This window comes from Amblyomma maculatum, chromosome 2, assembly GCF_055883805.1.
Source record: "Amblyomma maculatum isolate TAMU_Amacu chromosome 2, ASM5588380v1, whole genome shotgun sequence".
Lineage (NCBI taxonomy): Eukaryota > Metazoa > Arthropoda > Arachnida > Ixodida > Ixodidae > Amblyomma > Amblyomma maculatum.
This window is the reverse complement of record NC_139345.1, coordinates 114357110-114376694: the sequence shown is the minus strand read 5'-3', so window position 1 is coordinate 114376694 and position 19585 is coordinate 114357110. Positions and strand designations below refer to the sequence as shown.

Here is a 19585-nt window from a genome sequence, read left to right as displayed (position 1 = left end):
AGGTAAAGCAACTTTTTTTTTTTTCCTCATGAAATGAAGGCATAACTGCTGAATAAAGGCTTCTCCGCAGCGCATAGCAGCGGTTATAAGTAGCGCGATGCAGAGGCGGGACATCTCCAAAAGATCACTTGGAGGCAAACGAATGAACCGATGGTAAAGGCTACGCAAGGTCACTGGCGGCATCGGACTACGCACGGCAGGATGCGAGCAGTGGCAGTGCAAATCTGAATCGGTTTGACCGTTTTATGGAGCCTGATGTTGCAAAGCGACTTAGGCTAGGGGTACGCCTATAGTCGAGACCTGAATCGACAGAAACTGTGCCTCCTTCTTCTACTTTACCCGCACTTCTCATTCTCATAATGCTGTAGGAAGCCTGAGGACGGTCGCGACTTTTATGGTGATGACGTCACCACTTGATATGCTGGCTGCAAACAGCATGGCATGCCTAACCTACAAGCATAATGCACTCAAGTCTAGCTGACACTCGTCGAATTATCAAAATGTGTTCCAGCTTCCCTCTGGTGCTCCAGGGGTGTCGACAAAATAGCGATATCTTACGCTATGGGAACCGAATGTGGCGCACAAATTGGTTTCCAGTGATTTTAATGGCTGAGTATTTGTGTTTATGGCTTTCAAGAGCTGCGGTATTTTGCACCCTCGCGTCGGCTCGAGTAGTCGTTATTGCCTAATATCCACATTTTCACTATTTTTAATTCGGTCTTTTGAAAGTATAGTCGCTTCCGTCCGACTAGAAGAAATCGCCACCGAAATGCAACGAGCAATACGTTAGTAGGTGGTTGGGAAGGGAACGCAGCTCTCCGGATCATCGCTGCAGAGGCAGCGGGCTTCTCCGCAAGTAAACCGTGAATGCGGCGGAGCTGCATACCAGGGTAAAGGGGCTCCGAGCCGACGCTAGGCACCTTACGGATTCATGTTCGGGGGTCCGTCTCAAATGTAACAGCCGCGGGAAGAAAGGAGTCTCGTTTCTTTTCTCCTTTACTGAAAACTATTTTTTTTTTTTTTGAAGGAGAAGGGGGTGGGGAATGGGCATGAAAAGCCAATTTTTAAGACGTCAATTGTTAACAAAAAAAAAGTCTTACAATCCAGCATCTCAGCCACTCCAAGAACTGTCCACAGTCCGCCTTTTCTAGCGCTGTACTTAGGTGCTGCCACTGGCAGTAAATATACTAAAGAAAATGTCGACTGGGATATTAAACTCCAAGTTCATCTCCGCAGCTGTGCATGTTGCCGCACACACATAGTAAGTAGTTGGTTTGGCTCCACGTGCACAAAACGCTTTTTCTTGTCCGATTACCTTCGACACGCGTCTGGCGCTGTTTCGACCACGAGTCAGACTCTCAGAGTGCGTCAGGAATACGGGATAATATGATGGTGGCGTACGACGGGGTCCGTGTGCGAAACGCGGGCACTTCGCGTACTGACGCAGGAACACTTGCTTTCGTGCGCGCTTTTTGTAGTTTAGCTTCATAAGGTAATAAAATAAATTATTATTATTATTATTATTATTATTATTATTATTATTATTATTATTATTATTATTATTATTATTATTATTATTATTATTATAAAAAGGGGGGGGGGGCAGTATTCTATGTATGGGCGCTAGACAACTTTGCCAGGTGCGTTGGAGCCCGTTAGATGGTTTTATTGTGACTGTTGCAGTTGTTGGCTCGGAAGCAAAATACTTGATTTCCGAAGTGATTTATTCGCTGGTGCCATGTCGTACGTAAGCTTCGTTTAATTTTCCACCTTTAGCTTCGTACGTAAGCTTCGTTTAATTTTCCACCTTTAGCTTCCGCCTTGTGCGATGTAAGTGCATTGTCCTAGCGGTGCGAAAGCCGCTCTATTATTGCTCGTACTCTCGCGCATAGCGTTGAATGTTTGATTTTCTATTCTACCAACAGAAGAGAAAAAATAATAATCCGGCGTCATCTCGGCGTACTTCCGGAAATGTCCGTTGACAGTAACAGCACTCTCCAGTTTAAAGGGAAAATAAAAAAAAAAATCTAGCTTAGAAAAGTTTAGTTTTCTATCGAAATACGCTTGTTTGTTTTTATTTTCTGTTTTTTTTTTTTTTTTTTTTTTTAGAATATTGCACTTCATTATTCTGCGACCAATTCAGTTCGTCCCCAGTGGAGGCGCTTAGTGGTTTTGAGCAGACCTGTCTCGTTGTGCGGTACTCGATCCCCACTTGTCGCCAGGCGCACCAGCCAGTTTTCCAACCGGTACATTATTTTCCCTGACTTCTATGGCGAAATCATTTCGGGGGAATGAAATTGATCTTTTAGCTCTCTTCGCGCGAAGCAGACACATTCGGCACGGCGTTCTTTACCAAAGTAGCGGCGTTTACATGGACCCGACAGGAGCGGGTTGAGTTGAGTTATCAGGTCGAAAACCGGATATCGGGTTCATGTAAACCCCGTCGGGTCGGGTCGAGAAGACGACGGGTCGAGTCCAGTCAACTCCCGCGCAGGGGGTGGATTGACTGGAGTCGTCCCCGCTGCAGGAAGCATGTAAACGCTGTCGGGCTGAGTCGGGGCGCAGTGGGAGAGGAGAACAGTACGGAAAACGCTAGAAATGCGCGGGGAAAGAACCGGAATCGGGTGCAGTTTCCTAGTTCTAGGTGCCGCCGTAATCGCCGCTCGTCCAGAGCCGGTTCTGCGCTCGTTGGGTCGGGTTCATGCAAACCCGGTAGGGTCGAGTCCACCCAACTCACTTCCCCAACTCGACCCTCCGCTGTCGGGTCCATGTAAACAGGGCTGTCACCATCAATATGTCCTGCGTGAACCCCGCCTTTAAGAGTGCGGCTGTGTGCAGTACAGCGTCTCTTCATCCCTGCCCGCATCGGTCGCCAGCCGCCACCAGGCTGCACTGGCATGCACGCAGGCACACGGGTGCGGAGTCGGGCGTCCTTGGTGGCGAGCGAGGAGTGCCTCGTTGAGCCGCCGCCGTGTGTCCCCGCCGCTCGTCTCCCACGTGGACTCCGATTTAGACACCTGCTCCGCATGAGGACCAAGGGCGCCCCAGACTAGGAGCTCCCCTCCTTCCCGCCCTTTCTGTTTTCGTCGGGAACTGAGACAGAACAGCGCGCTCTTACGCTGGGTTAATTAACGTATGTATCGTGGAATGCGAATGGTGTGCACGTTGTCTGGTCGCAGACTAAGGAGCTAACCTGACTGCTGTAACGTGATTGCTTCGCCTCTGCGTAGGTTTTCGCGCTTACAAATTTGTGGGCGATAGCGCCGAACTTCTGAGCAAGTGAACTTATTGTTCATCCCTTCCTGCCTGTTGGCAGAAAGAAGAAAAAATCTGCGGGGAGCCACCCCCCCCCCCTTCCCCCCACTCCCCCGCACACATACAACGGTGTTTCTTCTTTACGTCTGAAAGTAATCTATCAATGTAGCGAAATTGTTTCGGAGCCTTCCATTACGGTGAGTAAAACTGAAATCTGGGCGAGTTGATATGCATTTGTTCTGGGGAACAGCGCAGCAAAGGCGGGACAAGGACGAGACAAGCGCTGACTAACAACTGGTTTTATTGAAGGACGGTAAGGTAAATAAATCTGTACTGAGAAACCAAGCAATCAAACATAAAAAGGCGGTGAAAAAAGTTGCCATAAAAATCAAATCTACGTTGTATTGGAGGTAAGATATGCTATTTACTTGTCATTTAATGTCACGGCACCTGTTACTTTCCTCCCATTCCCCCTCCCTCCTTCCCTTCCTTAACGGTGTGATGTATACGCGTCCACCGAGAATCGACACAGTTCCTGCGTCTTTCATTTCCTGAAAACTAATTTCGTATGCGTGGGCCCATATGTATTAATCGGTGAAATGCGCGCGAAAGAATATCTCCTCTCCCCTTACACACATACCCGCGCACAATTTTTGTTTTGTTGTGCACTTGACTCGCGCAGAAATTACACATGCCTGCCCTCCACGGTGTGGGATTGATTGAGCGTGCCAATCTTGCACTGCGCGGTAGAACGCGTTAGCTTTCCGGCTGGCGGAATTATCACCGGGTCACCTCCGTGTTTGTGCTGCTGAGTAAGAAAAACAGTATCCCGCTGCGTAGGCAGGCAGACTGCGCAACACTAAAGGGGCAACATTTGCAGCTAGACGTCAGCAATGCGTGCACGGGTGAAAAAAAAAAAAAAAGTCAAATCCGACAGAGCAGTGTGATGCAGAAAGAGGGCCAAAGGGAGACAAGAGGGAGGAGAAAGCAAGTCTGGAAGGCGTACCGAAGTAACGGACATTTGGGAAACGCAAACTTTGTGATTAAACTGGTTTCTGCGTTGAAGGCGGCCACCGAGAAGATTAATTGCAGCTATTAGCTCTCGCGCGCTCTGGATTGGCATTTATAGCAGATCGGTCGCTGGCTTTACAGTGATTCAGAGCGCCGATAGAAAGTGTTTTCAGTTTCGTTTGCCCCGTTGTGGAGGCGGAGCTAATGCGCTTGCGCGATTAGTGATGTGATTAGAATAAAGATACGTAAGAGCGCGTTACGCCGTCTTGGCCTCACTCGCGCTTTCCGCGAATCGGTCGCGGGAGATCGAGCTTTATCTCAGCTGTGCCTGCTGTGCGCAACCTTGGGCACCAAACGAGTATTAACCGAACGAAGAGGGGGGAAGAAAGAAGACTGTCCTAGTTGCAACCACCCAGCGGGACGAGATGGCTGCGGGCGACCCAGATTTTCTAACTAGCACCGCTGACTGGGCATGGCAACAGCGTGGTCTCACTGCGTGCGTAATTATTATTATTATTATTATTATTATTATTATTATTATTATTATTATTATTATTATTATTATTATTATTAGTTTCGCTTGGATTGATATTGTGTCCCAGTGCTTAGTGCAGTACTGGGTGGCGAATGTGTTAACATCACATGACTGAGTCATCTTTTTACGACATCGGTGGCACAAGGGAAAAAAAATAAATTCACTGGTGAAATGGTAACAACCACTCTTTCTCCATTACGTCCCAAAATTGCACAGCCGTCGGGTTTTAACGCGTGTGATTTGCCAGTCTTCTGAAAAAGTTATTTTAAGAGTTACGTGTTCGCTGCAAGCCGAAGCGACCGCAACAGCGCGTGTTGTAAAAATGCTGTGTATAAAATAGTACACGTAGATAACATGGACAGCTGCAGGGAAGAGAGGCACAGTTAAGGCTTGATACACAAGATCGCATTCATTGGTAAATACATAACTATCTGCCGCAGTTTCTGCTTATGACACAGAGGGAGCCATGTAAAAAAATAAAAAAATGCTGGATGCCGTTTCTACTCTACAGATATCTGTAAAGCCAGTATCAGCAGCTCGTAGGGCGTTTGCTGATGAGTTCAGCAGCAAAGAAGCCTTAATTCCTCTTCCCGTCTGTTTGCGGTTTTGGTAAACAACCTTGCCCCCACAACAGCTGTTAACGGCCGTTCGAACGAACTAGCTTCTCTTGTGGAAAGCTGATTTGTGGTTTTTCTTTTTCCAACTTTTATTTCGGCTTCTAAGTGTGCGCCAGAAGTATGATCCCTACCAGCATTACACTTTCCCGCCAATTTGCTTCATACGTGAGTCGAGGATTTTCCAGACAGCGCGAGTCATCTGGCGGTGAGTCAGACAACCGCGCGCGCGCGCGGTAGTCTGTTGATAGACGCACGTTACGGGTGGGGGCGCGACTGCGCCTCCGAGCTGGTGCCGCCATCTAGATTGAAAGTGTGCACCTACGGGATCGACGCGCCGCTTCGGCTGCTATGGACGCGGGAGCCCATTCAGTCTGCAGCCGAGTTCTCGCCAATTTGTAAGTGTCAAAAACTTTCATATTTTCGCGCTTTTCTTCTGTTTTACTTCTAAGTCGGGAGATCTTAAACGCGATTCCAGCCCTCCCGATAGTAGCTGCGGCCTAATCGCTGCCGGAAATCGGTGGGAAACCGCAGTTGTCACTCGTCCCTTTGCCATGCTGTCCGAGTGCCAAACGACTGACATTTGAACGGCATCCGGCGTGGTACATGTACAGTAGGTAGCCTTATTTCGAAAACGGAGGTGCTTTTTCACCTCTTATTGCCACGTACATCTTTAGGAATCCGTTCGGGGTGTTTCCCGATTGGCGCGCATAACGGTACTATTTTTCGCACTGACTACGTGGGTAGTTTCAAACGTATTTTGTGCGCCGGTGTAACGGTATGACTGACTAGTCGATCTGTAGACTGCATTCGTGATGGCATTATTATTGCTCACCTCCCCCGTATCATGCTGCTAGGGTCTAAAACTGCTAAATTTTATGGAGCGAAAACACGAGTGCCGGCATCTGTCATTGCTTGTGTACCGCCGCGGCGTGTTGTTGCCACGGCCCTCGTCGCCGAAAAAAAAAAAAAAAAAAAAAAAAGTAATTATAATAAAAATGCGTGCGTACATCTTGTGGCGCTAAGGGCTACGTAGACTAGCCTGTTACCAGATTCTCATTTTCTTAGCGGGATTTTTCGGGTTACACCCGTGTAAAACCGTGGGGCACCAGTAGGGCGGTCGTGCGCGTTTGCCGGGAAATTGGAACTGGGCCTGCCGACATAGCAACAAATGTGGATACCGAGCGTTAGGCTAGAAGGCGCTTTGGGACTGCTAAGGCGCGGCGGTAATTTTGAATCCGTCGCAAGGAGTATCGCTGGCTTCGCTAATAGAAATATATGTAATCTCTGACGGCCGAAATTGAAGCGAAATGTCAGTTTTTGTCCGGTGGCTGTGGTCGCATACGAGGATGCAAAATGAGCGCGCTGCTCATATGTTGAAATTCCGATCAGAATTGCGGTAGACTTCTCGCTCTTGCGCGACTAAGTTGTGACCAGTCCACGCCGCAATCGTCGCAACGACAGTGCCACGGGGCCGTATTTTGTCGTGCGCGTCGCACCATACGAGACAGCGTTTAGGGAGAGGGACCGATGTCGTTAATTCGATCCTAGGGTTGTTGTATACGGGCTCTGACAACGCAGATATGTATTCGCAGCTCATTCACCGCGATAGTGGAGCCCCGGCCGCTTATCGGTCGTCGGGCTCCTTCCTCCATCTTGGGGTTTTATGCAGCAGGCTTTCGGGAGCAGCCGCGATATCTTTCGCGCCGTAAAACGGAGCTCCGCTTGGGAGCGGCGCGCGTCTTGTGTGTATGTGTGGTGGGTGTGCGTGCGCTGGTGTAGTGTACCAGTGTACGCGGTTTTATAGCGGTCTTGTCGTTCGAAGTGGCGTGAGCTGGAACGGGGTCTTTCCGTGTGCGCCGCGGTGTTCCTTTTGAACGCTCAAATTGCGGCGGTCGGCCTTTCGGAGGGTCGTCCTTGTTTTGCTGTTTTTACCACCGCGCGAGGGTTTTTTATACGGGGTTGGGATGACTCAGGGGTGTTCCCGTGAAATCCCTGGTTTGCTTTGGCCGTTACTTCGCTCCACATTACCGGTGGCTTTTGTGGCTCTATAAAAGGGTGCAGTCGCACACAGTATGAATGAAGGAAGCTATTCATCTTTTAGGCCCGTCGTGATATATGTATGCAGTGGATGAACTAGACAGGGTCACGAAAAAAAAAATAGATGTATTGCTTCGTTGCCTCGCCACATGCAGCTGGCATCCATTGCAACATATACAAGGGGTTTCACATAACTTAAACCAGTTTTCTTTTTTTTTTTTTTTTTATGCAGCGAAGCTTGTACCTGGCTGCGGCCAATGACATATTGTTTGATGTAATGCTTCTCAGAGTATTTTTCTATTCCGCTCAATTAGCTAGTTAACTGAGCTTCTCGGAATCGCGACAGCTCCTCGCGTTCTCCCACATGCTGCCGCGCGAGCTACACTCCCTCTTAATAGTGTCAATCACATTATGCGAAGTCCTCACACAGCACGATAATCGAGCCGCGCGCAGGAGCAGACCAAAATGGCCCGTCTTCTCAAGTCGCAGACGCCAGCGTCGTAGAGACCATCTGCGCCTGTTATAGAGGGCCATTATCTTTCATTCCCTTATCGTGCCGTTTGATAAGTGATTTTTTAACGCAATTTTCCCAGTTTCCCTAGTCTACGGACCTTGAACGACCGTTATCAGAAAGCAAATTCAGTGCCTATGGCAGCACATCAGGCTAAAGGGAACTTTACGAGATTCGGAGAAACATCCTGCAGATGAACCTGTCCGCGATATGTACGGCTTCACAATGAATATTTTTAATGAAATTTTAAGAATATATTGCCTCCGAAATTACATAGCATACTTGTTCACTCATCTTTATAAATCTCTTACCAGTGTTTAAACTCTCCTGCATGGTACTCTGCGAAACGAGAAAAATTGTTTCCAACTCGCACTCTCACATGTTTAGCGGTGTTTTAAAAATACTGCGCCTCTGAAATGGCCTTTCATGCTTCCACAACCTGTTTTGGGATGTTCATAGTTTCTCTTTACCAAAACACATCATAGGTGCTCCGTGAAATTAGAAAACTGTTTTGAAACATTTCGCTTCCATGCATTCCTGCGGGCGCTAAGCCTACTTTTCACCCCCAGTCTGCTGCAGCGTCTCTCCTGCCGATGCGAGGAAAGCCCGAACCAAGGACAATGCCCAAACCGCAATAAGCGATGAGCAGGCCACCAACAGCAAGATATTTTGTCGAGCTGTCACACTGATGCAACAAAAAGAGTAGAAAAAAAAAAAAGAGAAAAGTTGAACGCTGCTGAACCGATTGTGGAGCGAAAGCATTGGCTGCGGGTAACCGAGCGTTCTTCTTCTTGTCCTCCTCCTCCTCCTCGTAGATACGCCTCTTCACGACGTAGCTGCGGCCACCCGAAGTCTCGCTTTGGCTGTCTTAGTGTTGCTTTCGCCACAAATGAGTGGCGGCCGATCACATGGGTGCGATCACCGCGTACGTTTCGTTCGCTCCAACGTTGTTGAGAGCGCTGCAATTACATAACGCTCAGGAGCAGTCGCTCAGTCACGTGACATTTTCGCGGGCTTTCTTCGAATGCCGGAAAAACAAACAAAACGGCCACGTCATACGTACGTTGGTAGAAAAAACTGGATAGGTTGTTTTTTAACCCCCCCCAAACAATTTGATGAAACCTAGTTGGCCCCAAAGTGAATAATAAATATTTTGCAAAAATTATTTTAGTTAATCAACTAATTGAGCATAATTTAAAATTACTCTATGAGGGCTATGGAACGAAATATGGTAGGGGTAACATTGAGATAGAAAGCGTGCAGAGTGGGTCATAGAAATAACTCAAGTTGCCGACATTCTAGTGGAAATTAAGAAGAAATGGGCATGGGCAGGACATGTAGTGCGAAGAGATGATAACCGATGGTCGCTTGGGGTAACAAACCGGATTCCAAGGGAAGGAAAGCGTAGCAGAAGACGGCGGAAAGTTAGGTGGGCGGTGAAATTAAGAAGTTCGCAGGGGTCAAGTGGATGCAGCTAGCACAGAACCGGGTTAAGTGGAGAAATATGGGAGAGGCCTTCGCCCTGCAGTGGGTATAATCAGGCTGATGATGAATGAATGATGACGAGCGCTACATGACGGAAAATGAGATGCCCAGAGTCAAGCTGCACGCGTGTAATCCCCGGCTTCTATAGGAAAGATGGCGGTGGAATAAGCTTTTCTCGCTCTTCGTTAAAAAAAAAAAAAAAAAGAAAAAAAAAAAGAAATAAAGATATCGACTGTGGGTACAGACACGGTGTCTGCCCTGATTTCGGCGCGTTGCCCGTCACTCCGCATCTTCCGTTGCGTAAGGTGCGAGATGTCCTGCGCATTGAAGTGAACGCGTGTCGGCACCTGTTGCGCACTTTGCTGCTTCCATTAGGAAAGAGCGGTGCGCGCTGCAAAGAGTAGCAGCAGCAGCTGGTGGTGGTGGTGTCGCGCGGTTGCGAACTGCGCGAGTCCAGCTGCCGTACGTGTTCGGCTATTGCACCCTGGAACCGTGCGCAGCTGCGACTTTGTCGTTTCTATTCGCTACACCTCTGATTACTCGCACAGGCAGTGCATACAGGTCCGAAACATATCGTTAGTTGCGCCACGGGACTCCTGGGAGCACGTACGTAACCCGATTACGTTGCCAGATAGCGTTGTGTTACCAGCTTGTTTGGTGTATTTTACAGCAGTACTGCACCTCGCCGCTTGCCTCGATTGCGCGGGCCTGTGAGCGTTTTGCCCCTGATAAAGCGGTTGGCCTGGCGGGTTCCGTGCAGTTAAGCAACGTTACTGGCGCTTAACCTTCCTGCGTTTGGAAACTCTCTGCGGTGACTATGCGGTTAGGGTGCCCGACTTCTGTAAAGGCCCTTATGATCAGCCCAAGCACGCGGGGTCAAGTTTCATCTGCGGCGGCAGCTTGCAAGGTAAATTTCGTGGTCGAAATTTCTGAAGCCCTCCACTACGGCATCCCTCCGTAGCCTCAGTCATTTTGAGACGTTAATTAAGCCTCTCTTATATAAATTGTAAATTTGTTTAGGAAACGTTGTAGATTGGTTTATAGGAGAGAACAGACGCAGTATTTCTCACACTTCTCGGCGGACACTCAAACCGCGCCGCAAGGAAAAGGAGAAAGATGGGAGTGAAAGCGGAAAGAGGGAGAAAGAGGTGCCGTAGTTGAGGGCTGCGGAGTAATGTCGACCATCTGGGGATGTTTTACGTGTACTGGCATCGCACGGCACAGGGACGCTTCTTCGTTTCGCCTCCATCGAAACGCGCAGCCGCCGGCGGTCGGGATCGAACTCGGGTACTCCGGGACAGTATATTCGGGCGTCTTCACCACTGCTCGCTCTCCTGTGTTGTGTGTGCACTCACGAATTCAAGTTCCTCCCGGTCTGGCGCTCATTTGCCGTACTGGACCGAAGAGCACTTGCTTCCAATTCTTTTGGCACTGTGCAGGCGTAGCCAACCGTAGCAGTCGTTCGGTTAATCTCTTTGCGGTTCCTCTCTCTCTCTCTCTTGTCGAGTGGTTTCGTGCTAGTATATTTGTGGGCCAGTTAACAGTACAAGTGCGCGCGTTGCAATTCGAGCGATCCTGAACTCCATGCCAAAGGCGTATATCTGCTGCTTTGCACCATGACGAAGAATGCACGCTGTTCCTCATTTACATATTTCACGCGGTGCTCGTGGAAAGCAGCGGCTGTGTCCATTGTACTCGCTCGCGTGTACAGCCGAGGGGGCGCAATGGTTTACAGTGTCCATTGAAAACAGTTAATATCGTGTTGAAAGCCTGTCCGCGTTGGAGAAGGCGAACCAACCGCTTATTAGAGCCACGTATTGTGTCAACCTCATTCGATCTGTTACGGGTAACTGCGAAACGACCGTGAAGGTGGACGCAGCGCACTTTCGCAAGCTTGTTATTTCAAGAAGCCCCGACTCGGAGCAGCATGTGCCCATATCACGTATCGACCATTACGTTGAGGGCCTTGGTTTAAGACAAGTATACGCGCAGTGATTGCCGTTCGGTCGTTTGTCAAGCGCACTTTGTCACTGGTCTGCTCTGCTCCTTTTCTTCCCCTTAATTTTGCGAATATAGCGCTGTGCCGAAGCAGCTTTGGACGCAGCGACGACGTTTTTTTTTCCTTTGAGCCGAAAGGGAGGGGAACAGAGTGTAGATTTCGTTCATCAGCGAAAGGATGATTTTTCATTTCGAAACGTAATGGCGCGTTTGTTATTGTGTGTGTCGAGGCAAGAAGGGAAAGCTTGCAGTAACTGGAACCTTCGTCGCACTGCTTCAGAAAGCGCTTCATGAGGCTTTTGTGGGTGGCGTGTCTTGGTTGCAGCAGATTTTCGCGTCCCCATTAGGTTTCGTAAAATCCGAACGTAATGGCGTCGTATCCGGTGTCTTCGTCGTGTGCGCGTCCGTTCGTCTTGACTGGGCGCAGGTTTTGGATATGGCTTGAAACTGTTTTTTTTTTTCTATATATATTCATTTATGGTCTAAGGAGATAATCTGTCATCGGGAATCGGAAGACTTTGATTAATTTTATTTTGCAGCCGGAGTTTCTGCGACGTCTCTGGAGCGCTGGCGAACCCTGTAGAGACCGCACAAAAAAGCCTTTTCGAAAGACGCGCCGGCCGAGTGTGCAATCTGCATTGCGTTCATGCCGGAATCGTACGTTGTTAGCGTCGCTATTAACGCGACAGCTTTCAGGTCCCTTTGTTGGAGAAAACCTGACATAGTCGTTCTTAGCCATGATTGAAAAAGCCCGATTGAACAATAAAATCTTGAAGCAGGTAAAAAAAAAAAAAAAAAGAGAATGTCCGGAATGACGCCAAATTTCTCATTGAGCTTCGCGTAGCCTAATGACTGATTGAGCTGAGAGGAAAATTGAGAGGAAAATCGAGTTAATGTAAGCGAGAATCGAACCCCAGATTTTCTGGTTGCTTCGCGGCCGCTCCAGTTGTTTATGATGGAGCAAGGTAGATCTAGCTAAATCTAAAACGCAGCGCGTGCAGCGCATCTCTTTGACCTCACTGGTTCCTTACACAACTACCGAGAACAGCTCGACAAGAAAGAAGAAAAAAAAAAGGGGGGGGGGGGTAAATGAGCAGTAACTTCTTCACCAAACTTCCGAATTCCACTACCGCTGACAGATCCGTCGCACATGCAGCCTGATGGCCGAAGTGCCATTCGTATTGTACTGATATGCGGCGTTGCATAGAGAAATCAGTCGGATACGGAAAGGGAAGAAGCGTACACGGAGAGTGTCTTGTTCGATAACCGCTCGCTAATGGTAGCCTGTGACAAGATTGAGAGATTTTGGCATATCCGGCGCCTATCTCTCAGCTGTCGTGCCTCTTTCGAATTTCTTTATTTCTTCTCTCTCTCTCTCTCTCTCTCTCTCTCTCTCTCTCTCTCTCTCTCTTTTTGCCGTTCGATGTAGCCCCATTCTATAACGTTACGCTATATCGCTGCAGCTGTTACGCCCGATCATCGCTCTCTCTTCGAGCGCACCCAAGCCAAGCGTTAGCGGGAGCTGGCGCCGCCTGCCGGAGGGAGTGCGGAAGAAAGCGAAAGATGCTATTGGCAAGGCTATTGCGTAATGATGGCGACCCGGCTGGTCGCTGCACATGTCGCCGCACTTGCCGTTACCGTTTTGCGATTTTGCGAGTGCGCAAGGTAGAAACGCCGCGGAGGATGCGGGGGCGATGAGACGCTGCACGTACCCAATCGAGGAGACTGGAGGGGACATATGCGCGCATCAAGACGCAGCCGCGAGCCGGATGTTCTCGGGGTAACCTCCTAAGGGACATCCATCAACCGATCGCCCGAAGGGACCGAATGTGTGCGTACTTCGCAATCGAACGTGGATGGTACGCTCTCTTCTGTTCTTTTGCGGTGAGGGCTCTCGTGAAGAGCTCACCTTGGGTCTTCGAGGAAATAAAAGTTCGGCGGATGCCCGCGGCTGTGCACTCACCGGAAGATGGTCTGGAGAAGCTTCTTCCGGAGGTGGGCCGGCTGATGTTTCGAGCAGAGGTTTCCCGGATATTTCCGGTTCCTTGGCTGTGCCAAGCCAAAGCATGCTAAGGACCACGTAAGTTCAATAAAGAGAGGAGAAGAAGATGAGAAGGAACCTGAAATAGAGGGACATCGTCGTTGAAGGAGGAATGGAACAAGAAAAGATCTGAAAAAAAGTCCGAACCAAGCACTCGCCAAATGTTTCGACTAGGCCTATGGTTCATCTAGTAACGTTTGCGATATTTTTTGGGTCTCGGAAACAGTGCAGATTTTTGTTCCTGCGCATGTTAAATGCGACAGATGACACGTCAAATTTCCTGGTCCTGCGAAACTGCTTAACCGAAACCTGCGTCATACCCTGCAGCTATCCGTAACCCACCGATGCAAGCCTATCGGAGCAATACCTTGAGGTCAAGTTCATTCTCTTATATTCTCAAGTAGATATCAGACTTCCTTTTCTTTAATAGTAACAGTGCCCAAGGCTGAAGTTGCGGAATCCAGGTCGGCCACTGTTTTGAAATTCGTCCCTTTGGTGGCCGCATACGTGAACAGTGACGCAAAGACGTACACCAGTGTGTGCGTGTGTGTCGTAGGTGGTTCGACGTGTCATCGAGACAGGATAATGAAGCACCGCGGAAAAAAAAAAAAAAAATGGCGCCAAAGAAAAGAGAGGATGTCGCAAAAGCTTTAACGCGTCCTTTCTCATGCAATCAAAGCGGTTGATGGGATACAGATTGGTTGACTGATCAAGATCGCCTCGCAAATGACAACCAAACTACCCGACTGACCGCAGGGAGTAAAAGGAAGGGAAGAGAGGGCAAGAAGAATCAACGCTGCAGGGAGCATATCTGGGATCGATACGAACCACCTTGTTCGCGGCCCGTCAGGAGGAGAAGAGCGGCGGTTGTTGGCCCATCCTGTTCGGTTAAACTGACGGTGAGTACCCGCGCATTTCGAAACCACGCAATGCCCGCTCGCGTGGCTGTCACCCAGTCGGAGACCGGCGATTTCTCACTTGCGTGAGCTGCTCGTTATCGCCTAGCCGCCGACCGCAAATTGAAATACTTTCTTCCGCTGGTTTTTCTTGTTTCGTTCCTGTAGTTACGTGAGCTCGAAACCGCTGTTCGAGTCTCTGTTTACGTAACGCCGTGCGGTGTTTCCCTCTCGTCGCGTGCCAATCATTAGGGAGGGTTCCAAGACAAATCGAAGTTGGCCTGTATCGATTGGCTACGGGGTCCTAATGGTACAATATGCTACGTTCACTGCAAACGTTCAGCCATCACTGATTGTACAGTTTCCTTGACGTCATCGTCGGCATCGCGAGTTTGCTTCGAGTAGCTCGACAAAAGCAGTTGTTGGGCGAGTTCGTGTTTTCGATGATCCATAACTACAGCACAAAAGTGGTGTCCCTTCTTCATCTCTGTCCTGTCTTTTGCGCTGCAGTTATAGATCTCCGAGTAGTGGTGAAAAAAAAAAAAAAAGATGCACATTATCAGCTGCGTTTCTTTCTTTTTTTTTTTTTTTTTTTTTTAGTACATTATGCGCGTCCTTTACTACCGTGTTAACGTGGACAGAAAATCGAGAGCAGTCGAATTTTAGTAAGGGCTGTCCTCCGCGTCCCTTTAGTTACATGCCGAATTGCGCAAGCACAGGGGACTGACTGTTCCTGAGCGAATATCATTGCAAGGCACGGCAAACCTCTTACACTCCCTCTCCCTATCTTGTCCCACCATACGACAGCCGCGGTAGCCGACTGCACGACCGAGCAACGGTTGCGCAGTTCTCATCCCGCCCGAAGCAGTGCGGCGAAGATGTAGTCGCAGGGAGCCTGCCCGCCCCAGCGAGAGGCGGCTTCGCCGCAGCGCATGGAAGACACGTGGCAGATGCTCCCGTTGCGTCACCGGCACGGAGCGCGCGCGTGCCATCTCTTTCGTTCTTTCGCGCCGGGGCTTATCCTTCGCGGCCTTGGTCCCGCGGCCGCCCAGCGCGAGGGTTTAAAGGAGGAGGATCAGTGCTAACGCAACTTTGCCGGTCCTGTTTCGCTCTCTTGCGAGAGGTATGTAGGAGCGGGCGCGATCTTCTCGGGGGCGCCCGGGATAGTGACTCTAGCTCGTTGATCGTGAAGGCACGTGGGATAAAAGCGAGGAGAAAAGGAGAAGAAAAAAAAAATTAGGGAGGTCGGATTTCGAAGGAACGAAAAGCGAGGGAAGCAGAAAAAAAAAAAAAAAGACTTGTTAGATACGGACGTTATATAGCTAGCCAAATTAGCGCACTTAGAGGACTAAAGTTACTTAGGCGGAACGTAGGCGTAGTGCGCCTATGCTCCTATTTATTTTACTTGCATTGAATGAAAGAACAAAAACAAAGGCTTGCGTTGTGAAACTTCTGCTGATCTGCTCCGATCTAAAGGTTCAAATGAGCGTAAAATGTCCTTGTTGGCTCCGAATGGTTCCTGGTAATAATTTGCTGCACTCCCATCTCTTCACTCCCTAAAATAAACGTTTTTTGCTCTCTTGTGTAAGGGAAGAAATGACAATTTGACTACACACGTATCGACCTGGTGACTGGTATACCCTCGCAGAAGATGCGAACGTATAGTATTCGGTTGCAGCAGGTGCTGCAGTGATTTACACCCTTCCCCAGTGCAGAGTAGCAGGCCAGATTTGAATTATTCCGGCCAACCTCTCTGCCTTTTCCTTTCAATAAATCCATCTATCTATATACACGCATTGAGTCGTGTCTGTTCCGTTTGGGCATCGTTGGAGAAAGGCGCGTTTTTCTGCGCCACTGTGTAAACGGAAGCTCGTCTGGAGCGCGCAGTTTCAGCCTATGCCTTTCTGACAGAAAGAGAAAAGAAAGAGCGCGTTCGTGGCATAACAACCTGCGTTGCTCTAACCCCATCACTCGTGTGCTCGCGTCAGCGCATGACAGAATGCGACAGCTTCCATCTATCAACACACACTTCCCGCGTGTGCGTCGGCTGGATGCGCGGCGCTTGTGGAACGATAGCCAGCGAGAACCAATTGCAGCTGCTGTGTTGTCTCTTCCGTCACTTCGCAGGATGCGCACGCGTTCTGCTGTTGAAAAAAAAAAAAAAAAAATGTAGCGGATCTTATGCCGAGTTGAATCCTGTGGCCCATTTTTCTTATGCCGCTTCAACTTTGTACACGGGAATAGCATTGCTGCTATTCGGAGGGGGGAGGTGCTCCGCCGGGGTGGTGCAGTGGTAAGATGCCCGACTACTGTGCCGGAGCACCCGGGTTCGAACCCGACCGCGGCGGCTGCGCTTCGATGGAGGCGAAGCGAAAAGGCGTCCGTGTGCTGTGCGATGTCAGCGCACGTTAAAGATCCCCAGGTGGTCGAAATTACTCCGTGGCCCTCCACTACGGCTTCTCTTTCTCTCTTTCCACTTTATGACGAAAGTGCTTCACAGCTGAATATATTGCAAGCAGCTCTCGGCCGAAGGTGCTGTAGCGGCGCTCAGGGGGCGCAAGCTTCTGGAAAAGAAGGCGATTGGCTGCCAAACACCAGCCACAAACTGTTGCAAGACCGCGCCGAGAGCAGTGTCCAATGCATCAACCATGCTCGCACCTTCCTCCCTTCCCTTACGGCGCGGGTCGGGCGTCCACAGAAACAAGGGTGACAGATACTGCGCCTTTCCCTTCTCGTAAACCAATTATCATATATTCGGAGGCTTTTAGTCGTTAAAACGGCTGTGTGTGTGTCCATTAATTAGTTACGTCAAACGCAGGAAAGGAAATATTCTACTCCAAACTGCTTTTCCTGCTCTATCCTGCTTCGAAACACAATATTGCTCCAAAACTGCTCCAAAACTGCTCCGAACGGGCTGCCACGTTGTTTTACTATCAAAATTAGCTAAACAGGGAAACGATGGCAGCGCACCGGTGGCAGAGGTATTATGTATCTCGTACTAGTATTAATACAAATAAAATTTTTCTAAAGCTAGGGAGGCGCGGAGTATAATGAATATTTGTTAGCAAGTAAATTAATACGAGCCACAAGCGATATGAGGGAATTAACTGCGGAACAAATGCGCTGCGCGTGTGACACACTCCCCCAGCCTTTTGAATCTCTGATAGAGAAGTGAGAGCAGCAAGCGAAGCAGATGGGTGCAAAATGTCGGGTGCCATTAGGAAACTTGTCCGGGTGCAAAAGCTACACGAGTTATTTTAACGCTTTTGCTGCGAAAACGAGCAGGCGCTTCGCGACCGGGCCTCTTTGTCAATGACAAGCGTGTCAGGCCCATGTCAGGCAAAAGCAGGCTTAATCGTTACGGGGTGGTGCATCGAAGATACCAATCACTAGAAACCTTCTTAACGGTATTGGAATGCCATACAGGGCCCAAAGCCTGTCGCCAAGCTGTTTAACTGAAACCCCAGCATCGCTCAAGTAAGAACATGAGGAGCTCCTGGCACTGGCAGGAGGCAGTGAAGTAAAGAAGCTAAAGGATGAAAAAGGCTATCCTCCGGTAGGCGCCCGGTCGTGGTTGCGAGTTTCGCCACCAGGGTGATTAAAGAACTTTGCTGGCGCTTTTAGCGGATCGGTTTCGTTGTCAGCTTTCTTTTCGTCCTCGATGCGCCCCACTTTTTCTGGGCCACTGCGACTCATTTGCCGCTTGGCAGCACGTTCTCGCACTTGTGTTCACGAGGAGCAAGAGGAGTGCGGGGAGAGACGAGCGTTGCGCTTATCATCGCGACAGCGTGTCCCGCACAGCTGGAAGCGGCGTCATCTGTGCCCGCGTTGTAATTACCCGGCGCCTCGTAATGGGCCATCGCATCCCGCACCTTACTCCCCCACACCCTCATTCTCGTGCTTTTCTTTTTCTGTCGGAAACACTCGTGTATACTCGGTTTCGACATTATCTTCTTCCTCCGGTGACGTCACGTGGAGGGCGAGCGGGAGCGGAGCAACGCCTGGTCACTTTCCCTCTCACGGACAATGCAGAGGGCGTGGTTTGTGTTTCTGGTTGGTGGCGTGCCCCCCAGTGTCCCGTTCCTAGAACGAGGAGCGCTACCCCGTGCTTGCGGATGAGGAGACCTCTACTAAGCCGGCGGGGCGACGTTGTCCTTGAAGCAGCGCTAAACGGCACGGCGCTCATTAATGCTGCCGTGGAATGTCGTCGCGCACGTTTGCTAATTGCAGTCATGTCTGAGTTCGCCGCGACGGATTTTGCAAGCCGGGTGCCTTCGCCGCCGCCGCGGCTTCTGTAGGCGCTCACGTGCACCCCTGATGGCGTCGATAACGAGCATCGAAGAAGTAAAATACCAAAACGAGGAGCACGTCGACGTAAAAAGAGAGGGAGGAAAAAAGACATTCGCTGGGGGAAAATGAGGGGTGCGGAGGGAAAATCTGAATGTAACGGAACTGAGCGGTGTGGCAACAACGCTTACGTGTTTGACGTCTCGTCCTATAGAGCACTGCGAACATCGCCGCTGTGTGGAGCTTTGCAGTCATTCCGTCTCTGGTGGGTGGATGCTTTCTCGGTGCTTGTTCTCAAGGTCCATTACGTTATTACGTTCAGGCGCTCTCATGGATTCCGCGCGTTGTTGTGTTGGAAGTCGTCGAAGGGGGAAATGAAAAAAAGCTTCTCAGAAGTATTGCGACAGGTGCGCGCCAGCGCGAAATATTGCTCGTTAGTGGCATCTTCTCGTCGTATCGAGGTGCACTACTTTCTCCTTTAACCCCGTGAATCATGATGGCGATGATGCAATTGCATCTGATGCACGCGCGAACACGAAATACGTACGGGGTGGAGTTTCATACATTTCTGCCTTCCGTACCCCCCCCCCCCCCTTAAAAAAAAAAAAAAAACGCGGCGTTCTAGAACGTGTGTTCAACTTTTCGCGCTTAAAAAAAAAAAAAAAGACGTTGTGAGGGCGCAATTATTTTCAAGCTCCCATTCATCTGTTTCACGCTCTTGTACGACATCGCATTTCGTTGGAAGTGGCATACGTGTAGTACAGGGAGATTGGAAGTGTTAAGAGCAAATTAGATGCAGCAGGAGTCCAGCAGCCTATTCAACCACTGTTGCGGGCGTCTCACGCTTCGTGGCCCGATGTGAAACCTTTCCGCGCTATTCTGTGCTCGACGCATGTTCACGCGGGTGGCAAC

The 19585-nt window shown here is 49.6% G+C and overlaps 1 protein-coding gene across 3 annotated transcripts in view; it reads left to right on the top strand.

Moving 5' to 3' along the window:
• Positions 1–19585, top strand: part of LOC146199607 (growth factor receptor-bound protein 14-like) — a 195185-nt gene that overhangs the window by 69258 nt on the left and 106342 nt on the right. The window contains exon 1 of one of the 3 annotated variants that reach the window (XM_084595126.1): positions 5736–5813. The exons of the other annotated variants lie outside the window; for them this stretch is intronic. Within the exon in view, the coding sequence (XP_084451252.1) occupies positions 5767–5813 (47 nt within the window). The 5' untranslated portion in view covers positions 5736–5766. Of the gene's footprint in view, positions 1–5735; positions 5814–19585 lie in introns of those variants that run through there. 3 annotated transcript variants of the gene reach the window in all.